Genomic DNA, 18,535 nt, shown 5'->3' on the forward strand with positions numbered 1-18,535 from the left:
AGGTCCCAGCTCCGCTCCCAGGCCCACGTTCCTGCAAATGCGCACCCTAGAAGGCAGCAGGTGATGGCTCCAGTGGTTGGGCCCCTGTCACCCATGTGGGAGACCTGGACTGAATTCCCCGCTCCCAGCTTCAGCCTGGCTTAGCCTTGTGGGTGTTTGGGGAGTGAACCAGTGAACGAGAGTGCACCTTCTCACTCGCTCGCTCTCTCTGCCCCCTCTCAAATAAAGTAAAAGTCAATCTTAAAAAATATCGATGGTAGGCCGGCGCCGCGGCTCACTAGGCTAATCCTCCGCCTAGCGGCGCCGGCACACCGGGTTCTAGTCCCGGTCTGGGCGCCGGATTCTGTCCCGGTTACCCCTCTTCCAGGCCAGCTCTCTGCTGTGGCCAGGGAGTGCAGTGGAGGATGGCCCAGGTGCTTGGGCCCTGCACCCCATGGGAGACCAGGAAAAGCACCTGGCTCCTGCCATCGGATCAGTGCGGTGTGCCGGCCGCAGCGCGCCGGCCGCGGTGGCCATTGGAGGGTGAACCAACAGCAAAGGAAGACCTTTCTCTCTGTCTCTCTCTCTCACTGTCCACTCTGCCTGTCAAAAAAAAAAAAAAATATCGATGGTAAAAACAAGAATCCCTGAGTCCATACACAGATCTATGCAAAAATGGGGGGCGGCAAAGCCGCCATCTGCAGTGCCGGCATCCCCTATGGGTGCAGGTTTGAGTCCCGGCTGCTCCTCTTCCGATCCAGCTCTCTGCTAGGGCCTGGGACAGCAGTAGAAGATGGCCCAAGTCCCTGGGCCCCTGTACCTGCGTGGCCTGGAAGAAGCTCCTGGCTCCTGGCTTCGGATCAGCACAGCTCTGGCCACTGTGGCCAACTGGGGAGTGAACCAGTAGATGGAAGACCTCTCTCTCTCTCTCTCTCTCTCCCTCCCTCCCTTCTCTCTCTGTGTAACTTTGACTTTCAAATAAATTAATACATCTTAAAAAAATAAATGGGAAAATAAAACCTGATGAAGAGTGAATTCTGGAGACTCAAAAAACTTCCTCTGAAAACACGGCTGGCCCTCTAGCCACGGGGTCTACATCTGGGCTTCAACCAGCCACGGATGGAAGACAGAAAACGACCATGTCTCGTCGCTCTTCCCTAACCAGGGCTGAGGGACATCACTGGATCTGGCCTGGGCAGGCAGGACCCGACATTCACTGCATCTACAGCAGGCTGCAAGTCTGCGTGGCCCACAAATGATGGCACAGATAGCCAACCGGCCCTTGGCAGGACAAGGCGCCCCACCCCAGTGGCCTCAGCAGCACGGCTGACCACTCTTTCCACCGCATCTGCATTGTGCCAAGGATTCGAAGCCTCTGCGAGACGACGCAAGTGCGTGGAGGACGGTGTGGCTTCTGTGCCATCACTTCACATGAGACATCATGTCACGTTGAGCACCCCCCGGGGGGTGGGGTGTGCAGGGTGCCCCGGGACCAATCCCAAGGAGGGGCAGTCCCCTCGCCTGCAACCTTCACAAAGCCCATAGTGCCCCAGGGCACACCAGAACTCGACCGGCCCGGGGAGAGCCCAGCAGCCCTATTGCGATCGCCCGCCCAAGTCGCCCCACCTGAGTCCACGCACAAGGAAACACGAGACAAGCCCAAAGCGAGGCGCATCCAGGAAACCACAGGCCCAAGTGGCAAGACCACGAGAGCCACAGAAAGGCGGGAAGCTGACACAGGGAGACTCAAGAGACAGCACCACGTGCGCCACACGGCTCTCAGCCAGATTCTGCTGCCGCGACAGATGCTACTGGGACAAACGAAGGAACCTGAATGGGGTTGGGGTGGCTGCTTTGGTGGTGCAGCAGGTAAAGCCACCATCTGGGATGAAGGCATCCCCTAGGGGCACCAGTCCGAGTCTCGGCTGCTCCACTTCCGATCCAGCTCCCTGCTAATGCACCTGGGAAAGCAGTGGAAGATGGCCCGAGTGCTTGGGGCCCTGCACCCACGTGGAAGAGTCGGATAGAGCTCCTGGCTCCTGGCTTCAGCCTGGCCCAGCCCTGGCTGTTGCAGCCATTTGGGGAGTGAACCAGCAGGTGGGAGATCTCTCTCTCTCTCTCTCTGTAACTCTACTTTTCAAATAAATAAATACATCTTTAAAAGAAAAGAAAAACGTGACCAGGACCTGAGGACTCACTGCGGGTAACGTATCGATGTGAAAAGCCTTGGTTCCCCATGGCTCAGGGGCAGATAAGCTCCTGGTACCACTTATGCAACTTTTCTGTCAGCCCGAAGTTGTTTCAAAGCGAAAAAGAATTTTCTCAACCTAAATCTGTCCAAAATAACAGGAAAGTAACAACTCAGATCCCGCTGAAATGAAAGGTGGCAAGAATTGCAGCCCAGTGGCTCTCAGCGACCCGGAGCCCTTTCCCTCTGGGGCCTGCGCAGCGATGCCTGGAGACATGCGGGTTCCGGCCGCCAGCGGGCGCTACTGGCATCAGTACAGGCCCCCATAGTCATGGCAGTCGTGCTGGGGGTGAGAAACCCGTTTTAGGAAAATCGCAACAGCAGGATCAAAATCCAACTGCTTGTTAAGCACGAGGCTTTTAACCAGGCGCTGTCTTCCTGTGCCCCCAGCTGCTCGGCCGCAGGATGGAGACAGCAGCGGCAGGTGCTGCCCCGTCACCAGGACACAGGCGGCCAGGGCAGAGCAATTCAGCGTCTCATCACGCAGATCACAGCTTCACCCTCCTTCCCTCTGGGAACCCAAGGAAGCCAGGAGGCCAGAGACGATCCAAGACAGGTGCCCGGCCCGCCCCAGGCTCAGTCCCTGCCAGGCCTGGCTTTGTAAAGGAAGGCGCTTGCTTGCTTGTTGTTTTTTTTTTTTTTTTTTTTTTGGGGGGGGGGAGGGAGGGAGGAAGGAGGGGACACAACGGGTGTCACCAGGGTTTGAAGAGAAAAATAAACTGACGGCAATGGAAAGTCTAATACTAGAAAAATGTCAAGAAAGCAAACGCCGGTTTCAGTGACTCGCTGAGGCTGACAGCTCATGGAAACAGGCCTGGAACCATCAAAACAGAAACCCCTGCTTGTGAAACTCAGCAGATTCAAACCCTGCCTCGGCGCACTGTGTTCCTGTGCCCACGGGGGTCTCGGGACGCAGCCTGGGACCTGGGGGGGCATGGGGTGGGGCGGGGCGGAGGAGACAGAGCTGGGGGAGGAAGGAAGAGGGGACAGGGCTGAGCCCACTCCACACACAACCACCATCGGGCAACTGTCCCCACGGGGCGGCTCTGCTGCCCGAGGCTGAGGGCCCTGGGCCACCGTGCGCCTCTCTGCCCCTCATCTCCTCCGTCTGGACTGGGCATGGTCCCTGGGAGCAGGCTGCCGTGTAGACCACAAGGGAAGCCCAGACAGTTCCCCACAGGTGCACAATCAGCGCTGTGGGGGAGGAGGACCTGCCCGGCTGCACCGGGAGACGAGGCCCCGGCACAAGAAGGCTCGTACCCACGCCCCCGGCCCCCGGCCCCCGCCCCAGGTCCAGGTGATCCCTGGCCTGGACAGCCCGGGAGGGTCAAGGGTTCCCCAAGGCCACCTCCAAGAATTGACCTGGCGATTGGGCCCAGCCACCAAGCCACCAGGTGAAGAACAGGCTGCAGACACAGGCAGCACCCACTGTTGGCTGAGCGTGGACCGTGGGCAGGCGTCCACCCGTGCCTCTCAGGCCCCGTCTGCAGTAACCCTTGTCCCCATTTCATAGATGAGGAAATTGAGACAGAAGAATTTGCCCAGGGCCACGCAGCTGGTACAGAGCCAGGATTCCAGCCCGGCCACCCGTTCTGGCGCCCTAGGCCTTTCCGCCGCTGTGTCGGCAGAGGAGGGGACAGGAGAGAGGGGAAGGCGCCAGGGAGCCCTCTAGGGTCCCCGAGGCAGAGGTAGGACCAGCTGGGTTTGCACCTGACACCAGCACCACCCACAGCACACAGTGCGCCGGTGTTGTCTGCCCACTGCAGACGGGGGAGGGGCAGCTTGTGGGGAGGCCGGGCTGGGAGGAGAATTGAAGTCTCCAAGCCCAGAGCCGGGCCCAGAGCTGCCACACGTCCTGCGGCTCAGGCAGCCTTGGGAACACCAGACACTCACCCGCTCGCTCCACCGCAGGCCGGAAGGTCTGGGCCGAGTAGCACCGGTGCAGCTCTGGGGAGACACCAGGAGCAGGGCTGGCGAGACGGGCCAGGCAGGGGAGCCCCCCCCCCCACCGCCAGGCCAGCACAGAGCACCCTGACCCACCCCCCCCCCCCACGGCCAGAGGCCGCAGGCACTCACTCTGCCAGATCCGCTTCCTGCAGGCCCTCCGGTGGCACAGGAGGAAGGAGCCGGAGCCCAGAGCCGCCACCAGCACCAAGATCACGCAGAAGAGCACGGGGCCTGAAACACGCGGGTGCTGCACTTTCAGCCCATGGCAGGGGGCCGGGGACCTCACAGCGCCGCACACGACAGCCATGGCCCTGCCTGCCTTCTTCTGCCAGGACGGGCACTCCACCGTGACCAACAGCGCCTGGTCCCTTCCCATGCCAGGACGGGGTCCCGCCCAGACCTCACCCTGCCCGCCCGCCCTCGCCTGGGCCTAGGGAGCTGAGCACCGCTGATGGTGGGAGGAGAGGGTGAGAAATGGGGGTTAACAGGACGTGGAGGAGGGGGACGGGTGGCTCGCGGCTCGCAGTGTGGCTGCAGCAGGGAGGGGCCGCCCTGGGCACCCCCAAAACAGGGGTTCCCCATGCCTGGAAACCTTGCATGTCTCCATTTCACAAACTAGGGAAACTGAGGCCCGTGACGGCTAGGAAACCTGCCCGAGGTCCCCCGGGGGGTAAATGGGAGGTCAGGGCTCCGGCCAGGCCAGGGGCCTGTCTGGCTGCATCTCCTTACGCCTTAGGGCTGCAGCGGCCTCCCCGGTGAGCTCACCCGTGCCGCCATCCCTTTCCGTTTATGTCCATTTTCAGGTGTTCAGAGTCAGCGCCGGCTAAGGGCGTCTCAGCCCTTAAAGCCCTTAAAGACCTGAGAACTACCTCCACCTAGTGTCCATAGTCAGAACTGCAAGTATTTTTTTTTAAGATTGATTTATTTGAAAGGTAGAGTTACAGAGACAGAAAGGGAGAGGGAGAGAGAGATCTCCCATCCAGTGGTTCACTCCCCAAATGGCTGCAATGGCTAGGGCTGGGACAGGCCAAAGCCAAGGGCTTCATCCGGGTCTCCCACGTGAGTGCAGGGGCCCAAGCCCTTGGGCCTCCTCTACAACTTTCCAGGTACATTACAGGAAGCTAGGCAGGAAGTGGAGCAGCTGAGACAGGAGCCACAACCCATATGGGATGCTGGCACTGCAGATGCGGCTTAACCCACTACCCCACAACGATGCCCCCCCCAGAACTGCAAATCTTAACGTGAATTGCCAGATATGTGGGACAGTCCCACGCCAGCCACGTGTGGACAAGTCACACGCAGCCCCCCGTGGCTGTGCCACTGCAGCTTTACAGAAGAGAAAACTGAAGCTCGATGGAATTAAACAACTAGTCAAGGTCATGAAATCACTCACGAAATATTTTCTGGGGGCTGGCACTGGGGCGTCGCGGGTAAAGCCACCACCTGCAATGCCGGCATCCCACACAGACACTGATGCGAGTCCTGGCTGCTCCACTTCCCATCCTGCTCCCTGCTACTGTGCTTGGGAGAGCAGCAGAGGAAGGCCCAAACACTTGAGCCCTGGCCACCCACAGCGAGACCCAAATGAAGCTCCTGGCTCCTGGATTCGGCCTGGACCCTTCTGGCCAGTTGGGAAGTGAACCAGTGGACAGATCTGTCTGTCTGTCTGTCTCTCTCTCTCTGTGTAACTCTGCTTTTCAAATAAATAAATAAATCTTAAAATAAATAAATAAACAGAAAATGAGTTGAGGCACCAAACGTGAAAATCAAGGTGTTTGGGGGCCAGCGATGCAGTGTAGCCAGCTAAGCCTCCGCCTGCGGCACCAGCATCCCAAATGGGGGCTGGTTCAAGACCCGGGTGCTCCTCTTGAATCCAGCTCCCTGCTATGGCCTAGGAAAGCAGGAGAAGATGGCCCAAGTGCCTGGGCCTCTGCACCCATGTGGGAGACCTGGAAGAAGCTCCTGGCTCCTGCTTGGGCTTGGCTCAGCTCTGGCTATTGCGGCCATCTGGGGAGTGCACCAGCTGATGGGAGATCTTTGTCTCTCCCTCTCTCTCCACAACTCTGACTTTCAAGTAAAGAACAAGCAAATCTTTAAAACACAAAAATAAATGAAATCTTTTTTAAAAGCTCTTCTCAAGGGGCAGTGATGGGCCATGGAATGAAGCGGGAGCCAGCAACGGAGGCAGCGACTCCGCCCCGGCCCCGGAGGCCCGAACCCCGCGGTCCACTTTGATTCCCACCACCGGCACCCCCACCTCCTGACCGGAGGAGGCTGGCTCCACCCAGGCCCCGCCCTGGGGCGGTCCCTACCTGGATCCAGCGTGGGCTTCCGGGTGGAGGAGGAGGAGCCGGGGGTGCTGGAGGAGCGGGTGTGGGGGTCCAGCCGGGAGCTGAGCGTGGCGGTGCTGCAGGGAGAGCAGGGAGAGTGCTTGCATAGGCACCACTCGCTACCTCGGGATTCGGCGGGGACACAGCCCGGGCCCCGGCCTCTGCGCACGGCCCCTGCCGGGGGACACAGCCCGGGCCCCGGCCTCTGCGCACGGCCCCTGCCGAGCACGCCGGAGGCAGCGTGTGGTCTCGGCTCTGCAGGTTGCCAGTGGTGCCAGCACAGAGCAGGACACACTGTCCCCAAGACGCCCTCCCAGCCCAGGACCCCTCCACCAGGCCCAGCCGTCTCCCCTCCCCACGTCCCCCAGCAGCCCAAGGAGAGAAAGGGCGGGAGTCACCTGGCAGGCGCCCCACTGTCCTCAGGGGAGCTGCAGTCAGGGAGGGTCCCCGGGGGAGGCGGCTCAGGGGTGGCGTCGCTCTCAGCGGGAATTTCTGAGGGTGACAACATCTTAGGGTCAGTGTGGCGAGCCTGGTGTCTCCAGGAAGGACTTCACCAGCGGGGGCCGGTGACTTCCGGGAGGCAGAGCACGGGGTGCATTCCTCCAGTTTAAATATCACTTCCATTTTTGAAAAGAAAATTTAATATCATTTTTTAAAATTTTAAAGTCAGAGAGAGAAATGGCCAGCGCTGCAGCTCACTAGGCTAATCCTCCGCCTGTGGCACCGGCACACCGGGTTCTAGTCCCGGTTGGGGCACCGGTTCTGTCCCAGTTGCTCCTCTTCCAGCCCAGCTCTCTGCTGTGGCCTGGGAGGGCAGTGGAGGATGGCCCAAGTGCTTGGGCCCTGCACCCCATGGGAGACCAGGAAAAGCACCTGGCTCCTGGCTTCAGATCAGCACAGGGCCGGCCATGGTGGCCATTTTGGGGGTGAACCAATGGAAGAAGACCTTTCTCTCTGTCTCTCTCTCTCTCTCTCACTGTCTAACTCTGCCTGTCAAAACAAAACAAAACAAAACAAAAAGTCAGAGAGAGAGAAAGGGAGGAAGAGAGAGAGATCGTCCGTCTGCTGGTTCACTCCCCAAATGGCTGCAACAGCCAGGGCTGAGCCAGGCTGAAGCCAGAAGTCTGGAGCTCCATCCGGCTCTCCCACGTGGGTCCAGGGGCCTCAGGACTTGATTCATCCTCTGCTGCTTTCCCAGGTGCATCGGCAGGGAGCTGGATCAGAAGTGGAGCAGCTGGGTCTCGAACCGGCACCCATATCGGATGCTGGTTTTGCAGGCGGTGGCTTAACCAGCTGCACTACAACGCTGACCCCAAAATCTTTTTTTTTTTTTTTTTAAGAATAATGTGTCTTTACCACAGCCTCAGGTTTTCAACTCTAGTAATCATGAAATGTACTGCAATTCCCCCTTCTCTGAGCCCTGGTCATCCCGCTCTGCCCTGGCTCAGCTGGTCAGCAGGACAGCCATCCCTTCTGCTGGCCAACCCTGCAGGTGTCAACTTGCATAGGCAGGGCCACATGAGGGTGGTCCCCAGGCATAAGCTGGGGCTGTGCGGTCTGCTTGCTCCGGGAGCGCCACGGAGGCAGAGCACCCCCAGATGTGCCCCCACACCCCCACCCTACACACCCTGGGGCAGGCAGACTGCAGCAGGAGCCGGAACAAGCCAAGACCACCCTAGGAGCCGCTTTCCTCCTGCAGTGGCTCCCTGCGCCCTCTACTGGCGAAGCTGAGCATCACGCTCACTGCCAAGGAGAGCAGGTGCGAGGGGAGCCCCAGCCCCGAGGGGATAGGTCAGTACCACACAGGCCTGAAACCCACTTCTCGCCCTCTGATCTCTTGTTGCTCCGTTTTTATAGCATCCTAAGCTCGCTTTACGGCTGTAACAACTTGGGGAATTTTTCTGTGGACAGGAGTTTAATGCTAGGTTCTCCTCTGTTGCTGCTTCGGCATGCTGGGGTTTTCTGCTTGCATACCTGGTCCCTCCCCCTCCCCAGCGCTGGCTTTCCTTGCAAGTCTGACGGTTGTGGCTGCTCATTCGTGCTTATATCAAAAAGGACTTTATGGAATATTCCTGTAGCTGGTAGCAGGGCGAGGAGCTTCTCCACACTGGGCCAGCCTGAGTTCCAGTCCCAGCTCCCAATCCAGCTTCCTGCTGACGCACACCTGGGAGGCAGCAGGTGATGGCCCCCGGAGTCGGGTCCCTGCTACCCATGCGGAAGACCTGGGTTGAGTTCCTAGGTCCCGGCTCCAACCTGGCTCAGTCCTAGCCATTGCAGGCACTGAGGGTGCACGGGACGGGGAGAGTGGGGGGTGAAGCAGCAGATAGGAAGCTCTCTACCTCTCAAACAATGAAAAGAAATCATCAAGAGGCCAGCGCTAGAGGTTGAGACAGCCGCCTGCAGTGCTGCCATCCCATACGGGCGCAAGTTCAAGTTCCGGCTGCTCCACTTCCAATCCAGCTCCCTGCTGTGGCTGGGAAAGCAGTAGAAGATGGCCCAAGTCCTTGGGCCCCTGCACCCACGTGGGAGACCCAGAAGAAGCTCCTGGTTCCTGGCTTCGGATCAGTGGAGCTCAGGCCATTGGGGTCAATTGAGGAGCAAACCAGTGGATGGAAGACCTCTCTCTCTCTCTCTCTCTCTGCCTCTCCTCTCTGTGTATAACTCTGACTTTCAAATAAATAAATAAATCTTTTTTTTTTTTTTTTGACAGGCAGAGTGGACAGTGAGAGAGAGAGACAGAGAGAGAAAGGTCTTCCTTTGCCGTTGGATCACCCTCCAATGGCCGCCGCTGCAGCCGGCGCACCGTGCTGATCCGATGGCAGGAGCCAGGATCCAGGTGCTTTTCCTGGTCTCCCATGGGGTGCAGGGCCCAAGCACCTGGGCCATCCTCCACTGCACTCCCTGGCCATAGCAGAGAGCTGGCCTGGAAGAGGGGCAACCGGGACAGAATCCGGCGCCCCAACCGGGACTAGAACCCGGTGTGCCGGCGCCGCAAGGTGGAGGATTAGCCTATTGAGCCACGGCGCCGGCTAATAAATAAATCTTTTTTAAAAATCATCAAAATCTTACCAAAATGCCAAATACAGATTTTATTCTGCTAACTGGGACTAATTACTCAAAGAATAACCAAAGTCCAAACCTGACCTCGCTAACAGCCGGGGTTGAAGGTCATGGTCAGGCCAGAGGTTCGGCAGGAGGGGCAGAGACCTCAGCCTTGTGGTTGGGGTGGGCACGGCTTACCCTGGGGGTCGATGGCCATCCCCGGGGGGCAGGCGGGGCGGGCCTGGCAGCGGGCGCACGAGTTGGCTGCGGAGGTGGCGCAGAACATGCCCGGCCGACACTCGCAGACGCGGGAGGAGTTCCAGGAGCACGGTCTCTTCTCCACAAGGTCGTCTGAAGGGCACAGAGAGGTGGGGGAGGGGCCGGGAGCACAGTTATGGAAAATCCTAGAAAATGCAAACATTCCCTCCCCCACAGGAAGCTGGGGCTGGGGGTGGGGCAGGGACAGCAGGTGGGGAACAGTGGCTGGAGGAAACCCCGGGGCGGCGGGCAGCTCAGAGGCCACTGCCCAGAGCACACACGCGACCCCGATCTCAGTGAAGCTAACCGATCCCCCCCCAGGCACAGCGGAGCAGCCTGGGCTTCTGTGGACCCATTCTGGCCGTGGCTGTAACTGTTTAAAGCCACGGAGGAAGCACAGCCCAACTGAGCCCGCTCCCTGCTATGTTTGGAGTTTCCGGTGCTGGGAAAAAGAATTTTTTCTTAGGCAAAAATAAAGTGAGAGAGGTTCTGCGAAAGAAAAGACGTAAGAACATGGAACACGTTTCTACTCGGGCACCTCGCAGCGCTCACGGAAGCCGGAATCGCAAGGTGAGGGCAGAGTTCCCGGAGACACCTGTGGGGACCCGGCCCAGCTCCCGGCCCCGGCAGCTCCTGGCCCAGCCCCAGCTGCTGCAGGCGTTCCGCGGTAAGCCAGAGACGGGATCTGTCTGCCTGTCTGTCTGTCCTCTCTCTCTACTATTCAAATAAATCCATCTGCAGTGCAATTGTTTCCCTTCCTCCATCGCAAGCGAGACTCGTGAGAACCTCGGCTGAGGCCCCACTGGGTGACCAAGGACAGGCTGCTGCCACCACCTGTCCCTCCGTCTCTGTCCCTGCCTCTGCTTCTCCCTCGCTCGCTCGCTCACTGTCTCCGCCTCTGAGGGAAGCCCAGGAGAGGCCCTGGGCAGGAGCTGGGTGCCGTCCCCCAGACAGCGGATGACAGCGATGACCTGATCCCAGCTGCACCTGCAGGTCTCCCAGCCAGGACCCCAGGCGCCGCAGGGCAGGGCCGGTCTGGATTCCAGCCCACAGAACCCAGGAGCACGACAAATGGCTGGTTTGCATCACCGAGTTTGGGGAAAAGTTGCCACGCAGCCTTGGGAACTGGACGGAGGCCACTCCTCGGACATCCTCCCTGCCTCTCCTCGGACAGCCTCCCTGCCTCTCCTGTCCTCACTGCCACGAGGCCAAGGCTCCGGACAAGGAGGCAGAAGCACCGTTCCCAGCGGCCTCTGTGAGTGGCCCGTGGCGCCGGCAGCTTCCCTGCCCTGCGTGGCCCTGGCGAATGGCACCGGACGGCCGATGCTGCCACGCAGCTGTGGTGAGCTGTCCAGGGGAAAGCCCAGCACCCTCATCCCACCTGTCCTACGGGAGCCCCTGGGAAGCGCCAGCAGGCAGGGGGCTCCCTGAGGATGGACAAGAGCCAGAACCCGTGGTAGCTGTGCCTGGCTGCAAGCTCCAGCCGTCAGAAGTCCCCAGACTTCCCAAAGCCTCAGTCTTCCCATCTGTAAAATGGGGCAATCGCAGTGCCTACGAGGCTGGAACGGCTGTGGAACCTGGAGGGGGTTGATGGGTAAATTTCCATGAAGGGAAGAAGGAGCATGGGGGGAGCTCTGCTCAGGGGCCCCCACGCACGGAGCAGGAGTCACTGGAGACACCAGGTCTCTCCCCAGCCCCACAGGCCTCCGCCTCCCCACGAGCCCCCCCCACTGTCTGCAGGGTCTTACCACGCAAGCAGCTCACACAGGCCATGCAGCGGCCGTTCGCGTCCAGGTAGTGGTCTGGCTGGCACTGCTTCCTGCAGCTGGGAGACCCCTGCGGGCACAGCTGTGTCGGCGTCGGGGACGACCCTGGGAAGAGCAGAGGAGCTCCAGGCCAGGCCGCCCGGGCAAGGGTCTTACCACCCCCCCATCCCTGAAGCCCCCACGCACCGGGCCCAGCTTCCCAATCCCTCCCACCCCACCCCCGCCCCCATCAGGTGAGCCCCGCCTTGCAGACGCAGTCCTGAGACTCGGAGGGAAGGGACGTGTCCCAGCCCCACGGAGGAGCACCAGCTGTGTCCCACTGGCCCCCGCCTCCCACTCTGCCCTCTGGGACCCAACACGGCCATCATGCCAGCCTCTCCCGGTTCTGTGGCCATGCCACTCTCCTGCTCGTGGCTGTCATAGAACAAGGCAAGGGGGTCCACCCTATTAGGGCACAGGAGACGCCAGCCAATGCGGCAGAGCAGGGAAGAGCAAAGCCAGGCTGTCCCTCACGGACAAGCCGCCTGTCGCAGGTGCCCTACTGGCGCAAAGCAGGGAGCTCAGCGAGGCTAGGCAGCTGGGCACAGCCTCGCCACATCAAAGACAGGGGGGCCGCGGGGAAGCCTTCTCCTGCAGCACAGCACCCACAGAGCACCGTGAGAGTCCCGGCTGCTCGCTTCCGATCCAGCTCCCTGCTCACGCGCCTGGGAAAGCAGCAGAGACCAGCCCAAGTGCTTGGGCCCCTGCACCCGCGTGGGAGACCCAGAGGAAGCTCCTGGCTCCTGGCTTCGGATCGGCCCAGCTCTGGCGATTGTGGCCATTTGGGCAGTGCACCAGCAGATGAAAGATCTCTCTCTCTCCCTCTCTCTCTGCCTCTCTGTCACTGCCTTTCAAATAAATAAGTAAATCTTAAAAAAAAAAAAAAAAAAACACACCTTGGATTTCTGTAGATGAGGATTTGTTGAGCCATACAAAGTTCTGGTTTTGTCGGTCAAAAATGGTCAAATATCAGTAATTTCTCATAGTTCAAAATAATACCAGGACCAGGGCATGGCATAGCTGGTAAAGCCGCCGCCTGCAGTGCCAGCATCCCATATGGGTACAGGTTCGCATCCCAGCTGCTCCTCTTCCCATCCAGCTCCCTGCTAATGGCCTGGGAGAGCAGCAGACGACGGCCCAAGTGCTTGGACCCCTGCACCCACGCGGGAGACCCAGAGGGAGTGACAGGCTCCTAGCTTTGGCTTGGCCTGGCCTGCCCCATCCATCATGGCCATTTGGGGGGGTGAACCACCAGATGGAAGATTCTCCCCCCCCTCCCCGTAGCACAAATGAATAAATAAATCTTTTAATTTTTTAAAAATAAATAAATAAAAGTTAAGGGTATGAAGGAAAAGCAGTAATCATCCTAGAAAATACATACAGGTGGTTGAGCACAGAGAGCACGCGGCACAAACCACGGGGTCAGAGGGACTGCGGGACAGGGCGGACCCTCCTGGCATCCACCGGCACCACACGGCACAGGGAGGCCATGCACAGGAGGGAGGGGCCCCCTGAACACAGCCCGGGGACAAAGGGCTCATGTCCAGTGTTGCTCCAAGTTCTGAGATTGGAGCTGGCGCTGTGGCACAGAGTTGAGCCACCACCTGTGATGCCAGCATTCCACATGGATGCTGGTTCGAGTCCCAGCTGCTCCACTTCTTATCCAGCTCTCTGCTAATGCACCTGGGAGAGCAGCAGAGGATGGTCTGGGTGCTTGGATCCCTGTCGCCCACATGCGAGACCCAGCCTGGCATTTGGGGGAATAACCAGCAAATGGGAGTGTTCTCTCTCTCCCTCTCTCAAATAAGTAAAATAGATATTTTTAGAAATAATAAGTAAAGGGAGTGGAGCAAGGGCCCGTCTGTCACCTTGGGAACAAGGAAGGCTCGCCCAGGATCGGCTCAGCGCCCGGACGCTGCCTGGCCAGCAGATGGCCCTCGGAAGTGTTGTTGTAGAGGAAATGCAGCCACAACCAGACAAACACGGGCCCCTCCTCCCGGCACAGACCTTGTAAAGTGGCCACTAGCAATTAACCAGCGGAGCAGCTGCCCTGGGATGGTGTCCAGGGAGGGACGACGTCCTAAGTTCTGCTTCTGCCAACTCCAGTCATAAATCTGTGCTAATAAATCCGCCCTAGGATTCTCTTTTACAAACACGCCAGCCCGCAGACCATTGGAAGTGTAGTCCTAAGTCACGTAGGCTGCAATTTAAACCCACCAATGCTGGAACAGCTAAGGTGCAATGCTGATGAGCCTACAACTATGTAAGACACTCGGGACTGTCGCTCAGGTCTCAGGAATGATTCCAGCTGAGCCCGTGGCGTTGATACACTGCTTGGCTCCTCCACTCTCTGGTGCCTGCTTAGAGGCAGTTTTCCCACGCCAGGTCTCTGTTACATCCCCAGACAGCGAGCCCACTGCAGGGCCCACCTCCGGCCCTCGACACCCACAGCTCGCCAGCTCCGCCCTTGAGACCCTCCTCTGTGCCCTCCGGTCAAAGAGAGAGGCACAGTGCCCAGCTGCCCTGGCCACCAGCACTCGCACGTCGTTCACCCACAGAACGCCGCTGCCAGGGAGACGGCCGGCCTCACCGGCCCTTACCTGGGTCTGGGTCTATGCCCAGGTTGGCCATGGTGGAGGGAGGGTCGGTCCTCGGTGGTCTAGAAGCATCCTCTGGGGTGGGAGGGGTGGCCCCCGTGAGGAGCGTGGTCCTGGTACTGGAGGTGGCTGGGGACCTCAGGCTGGGCTTGGCCTGGGGAGCGGTGCCCCTGGGGAAGAGCCAGAGGTGGCCCTGACAATCCCGCCCTGGGGCCCTGGGGGGTTCCTGCTCAGGGACACTGGTGCTGGGTGGAGGCAGCCCTTGGCCCCCGGCCCAGCCCCCATCCCAGCCCCCGGCAGGCCGGCTGTGAGCTCCCAGGGACAGCATGTGCGCCCACAGTGGGGCTGCACGTGACTTGTGGCCTGGGCTAAGGCACCCCTTGCACCGCCACCCAGCCGCACCCTGAGGGGTGGGACAACTCCCCTGAAGGGAGGAGGAGGAGGAAGGGGGCTGGAGTCACCTGGGGGGCGCCTTGCAGTCCTCCGGGCTGCTACAGGCAGGGCTGGTGGCCGGGGAAGGCGGCTCACACTCGGCGTCCTTGGCTGTGCCTGCGGGGATCACAGTGCCTTCAGAAGGGGCGTGGAGGAGCCACGTGGCGGGGGTGCACCTGCAGAGTCTCGGAAACGCAGGGGCCACCAGGGTTCCAGCAGCCTGAACGTCCCGGGGCGGGGGGAGGGTCCCCCAGCTCCCATCTCAGTCTCTGCGAGTCAGGTCTGGGACCGAGGCTCCCCGCCATGGGAGACCCCAGGACCAGGGGGACTGATCAACCCAGGCCACTCCTCGGGCCAGACCGGCTGCTCAGGGTGGGGCGCACACGCAGCCACGCCTGCCCGAGGCGATTCTAAGGCCTTGGTTCCGGCAGGAAGGGAAACGTATGGCAAGAAAGATGGTGTTCTTTCCACCAAGGCGTGGCAGGAAGCAAGCCTGGAGCCCCGCTCTTCCGGACAGAAGGGAAGAGATGAGAGGCGGGAAAGACAGAGCCCCGGGGTCCAGCCATGCTGGGACTCATGGCAAACATGGGGATGCTGTCACGGGCAACCCAAAGCGTCATGGTGGGAGCAGAGTGGACCGGAAAACACAGGTGCATCCCAGCAAGCACACCTGAGCCTCAGCCCCCAGGGCCCTGCTGTGCCGGGCAAGTCGCCTGCTGCCACAGGCCATGGCCAGGAGGGGAGAGTGCACACGGCTGTCCACCCACAGCAGGCGCACGCGGACCGGAAGCGCCCCGTGACAGCACGTCCTTCCCCACCCCCAGTCCTGCTCCGTGACACTCAGGTGACCCCAGCGTGGTACCGCACCCCAGGGGTTCAGGGAAGATGGCGGGAGCCACGCCGGCCTCTGTTAGGGATGTGTCGCGGGCTGGGGTAAAAGACTGAGGCTTGACATTCGAATCCCTGTGAGGCTGTTCCCTGCTGGGTGTCCTCCGGTAACCTACCCCCCCCACCCCCGGCCTGGGCCTCCAGTTGTTTCCTCCCTTGGAAATCAGGGCGTATGGAAACTCGGGAATCCCGGGAGAGGAAGCCAGCGGAGCCTCCCAGCTGACCCGGAAGCAGAGGCCAGCTTGCACTTTAAAAAACTTTTGCTTTTAAAAACCCAGCCTGGGGGGCTCCGCTGGGGGGGTTTGTGGGGGGCGCAGGGAAGCAGGAGAGAGCAAGATGTGGCAGCAAAGCCCAGAGCACCTCTGAAGCAGTGATACCCAACAGAAACGTGATGTCTCTCATATGTCACTGTGGCACAGCAGGTTAAGCCGGCACCTGCCACACCGGCATCCCAGATGGGCGCCGGTTCGAGTCCCGGCTGCTCCATTTCTGATTCAACTCCCTGCTAATGGCCTGGGAAAGCAGTGGAAGATGGCCCGAGTGCTGGGGCTCCCACACCCACATGGGAGACCCAGATGAAGCTCCTGGCGCTGGCCTGGCCCGGCCCCAGCTGTTGCAGCCATTTGGGGAGTGAACCAACAGATGGAAGATCTGTCGCTGTCTCCCTCTCTCTCTCTCTTTCTCTGTAACTCTGCCTTTCAAATAAATCTATAAATAAATAAATTTTCTAGAAGCTAGACTTTACAAAGTAAAAAGAAATCACTAAAAGGAATTTTAAGGGGCCAGTGTTGTGGCGCACCAGGTTAAGTCAGAGCCTGCGACACTGGCATCCCAAATCGGAGCACTGGTTCCAGTCCCAGCTGCTCTGCTTCTGATCCAGCTCCCTGCTAACACGCCTGTGAAAGCAGCAGAAAATGGCCCAGGTGCTCCCTGCCACCTGCATGGGAGACCTGGAAGGAGCTCCAGGCTCCTGGCTTCAGCCTAGCCCAGCCCTGTCTGTTGAAACCATTTGGGGAGTGAACCTGCAGATGGAAGCTCTCTCTCTCCCCCTCCCTGTCACTCTGTCTTTCAAATAAATAAATAAATCTCTAAAAATATGAATTTTAATAATGTATTTATTTGACTCAATGATCTGAAATCTGATCACACGCCCAGGTCATCAGTATCCTGACGGGACACATCCCTTCTTCACACTCAGCCTTGAGATGCAGCAGGCCCTCCATGCTCACGGGCATTCAGTGTGGGTCAGCCACAGTCTCAGTGCTCCGTGGCTGCCCACGGCCAGTGGGATTGCACTGGGCAGTGCAGCAGCAAGGAGTGGGGTCTGGCGCCACCGTGTGGCAGTCACAGGAACACAGCCCAGACAGCCAGGCAGGCAGGAAGCCGGCTCCAAGCCCAGCTAGAACGACTCACTCAGGCAAGGCAGAAATGCAAGGTTTTCTGAGCTTCGAAGGCCACCAAGGCCTTCAAATTCCACCTCTTTATCTTACAGCTGGGGAGACTGAGGCGTAGAAAAGGGTGGGAGCATGCCCCAGAGATGCAAAGCTTTGGAAAAGTCCAGGTAGCTGACACCAGTCCAGGGCACTGCCCCTGCTTGTGGGTGGAGGGTTTTGTGTCCTTTAGCTGAGTGCTCCCCTGGGACCCAAGGAGACTCTGACTAGACTAGAACCCCACCCACCCCAGCTCCAATCTCCTTGTCCGGTGCCCCATGTCATTCAGCAAGAACCCATGGAGACGGAGCCCACGCCTGGCGTTTGATCAGGCAGTGGAGAGACGAGGGTGAGCCCCGTGCACCTGCTGTTTGTCCTCGTGAGGCCTCAGGCCTAGGAGGGAGACGGGCATGGGTCAGCCCCGGACAGGAACAAAGGTAACGAAGGTACCTGCCCACGTTTGCAGAAGCTCCCGTGCTGAGCCGCCTGGGGAGCGATCAGGCGAGGCCCCCGAGGAAGTGGTGTCTGGCCACAGAGCCCAGGCTGAGTAGGAAGGGACTGAGCGGGTCCCCTTGTGCAGAGGAAGTGTGTCCCCACAGGGGCAAAGGCAGGCAAAGGCCCGGGGGAGGGAGAAGCACACGCAGCCCTGCAGGGCAGGTGCAGCTGAAAGGGAGGGGCTGTGCAGAGAAGCGTGTTCTCCAAGACTCCATGCTGGGCAGATAGAGTAGATAAGTTAGGTGGGAGTTAGCAATCAGCCTGTGTGTGAGTGAGAGGAAGCCCAGCACCTACCCTTGAAGGTCCCGCCCAGACCCTGAGAGCCTCCCAGGTGGCCCCAGCCCCGCCCCCAAGGAGGGCTCCCCGGAGGATTCTCCCTCTCCAGGACCAGGCGGGTTCCCTGGCCTGGTAACTCAGGGCAATGAAACCTTCAGAGCTGCCCTCGGGGGAAGCCCTTTGCCTGTGCCAGGGCTCCCCCTACGCGGAAGGAATTTCACACTCAGCAAACCCTTGGTCCTGGAGGAGAAGGGGGAGGGGGAGAGAGAGACTCCCTCAAAACCGGGAGACGAAACAAAGACCAGCCCTCTGCCTGCCCGGTGTGTTCTCTCCACTCAACCATGCAAGCTCGCTCTCCCCCAGTCCGAGTGTCTGGGCTCGCTCTCCCTGTCCCTTCCGTTCTGACGGATGCCCTGTCCCCAGGAAAACCTTGCTACTTGTTACTTTGCTCTCGTCTCTCACCTGAATTCTTTCTTGCACAAAGACAAGAACCCCAGGGCTCCCTCTGGTGAGATATATACGCCTTTCCCTGTTCCCCCACCAGGGCAGCTAAAAGCCTTGGAAGTGATGCATACAACAAAGGCCCCAGCCGGGAGCCGGGGACCAAGGAGCAACACCGCGCGAGTCCCTGGAGGTGCCCCTGCCTCCCATACCCCAGACACAGAGCTGAAGAAACACAAGCAGCTCCAAAGAACAGACAGGCACGGGCCGTCCAGGCCTGGAGCACCGGGGTGCCGGCGGGCAGGTGCACGGTGCCTCCTGGAAGCAGCCCTACAGGCTGGAGGTCAGAGTCGCTAGGTGAGGGGGC

The 18,535-nt window shown here is 59.9% G+C and overlaps 1 protein-coding gene across 1 annotated transcript in view; it reads right to left on the reverse strand.

Annotated features, from left to right (window-relative positions):
* The window catches only part of TNFRSF8 (TNF receptor superfamily member 8), a 62,195-nt gene that overhangs the window by 12,494 nt on the left and 31,166 nt on the right, over positions 1-18,535 (reverse strand). Inside the window, exons 5-12 of the mRNA XM_051834348.3 lie at positions 14,668-14,755; positions 14,210-14,376; positions 11,553-11,675; positions 9,745-9,897; positions 6,903-6,996; positions 6,487-6,581; positions 4,304-4,405; positions 4,121-4,174 (exon numbers count right to left, since the gene is read on the reverse strand). Coding sequence (XP_051690308.3) covers positions 4,121-4,174; positions 4,304-4,405; positions 6,487-6,581; positions 6,903-6,996; positions 9,745-9,897; positions 11,553-11,675; positions 14,210-14,376; positions 14,668-14,755 — 876 coding nt within the window. The remainder of the gene's footprint in view (positions 1-4,120; positions 4,175-4,303; positions 4,406-6,486; positions 6,582-6,902; positions 6,997-9,744; positions 9,898-11,552; positions 11,676-14,209; positions 14,377-14,667; positions 14,756-18,535) is intronic.

This window comes from Oryctolagus cuniculus, chromosome 7 (genome assembly GCF_051225735.1).
Source record: "Oryctolagus cuniculus isolate XC-2025 breed Fujian yellow rabbit chromosome 7, ASM5122573v1, whole genome shotgun sequence".
Lineage (NCBI taxonomy): Eukaryota > Metazoa > Chordata > Mammalia > Lagomorpha > Leporidae > Oryctolagus > Oryctolagus cuniculus.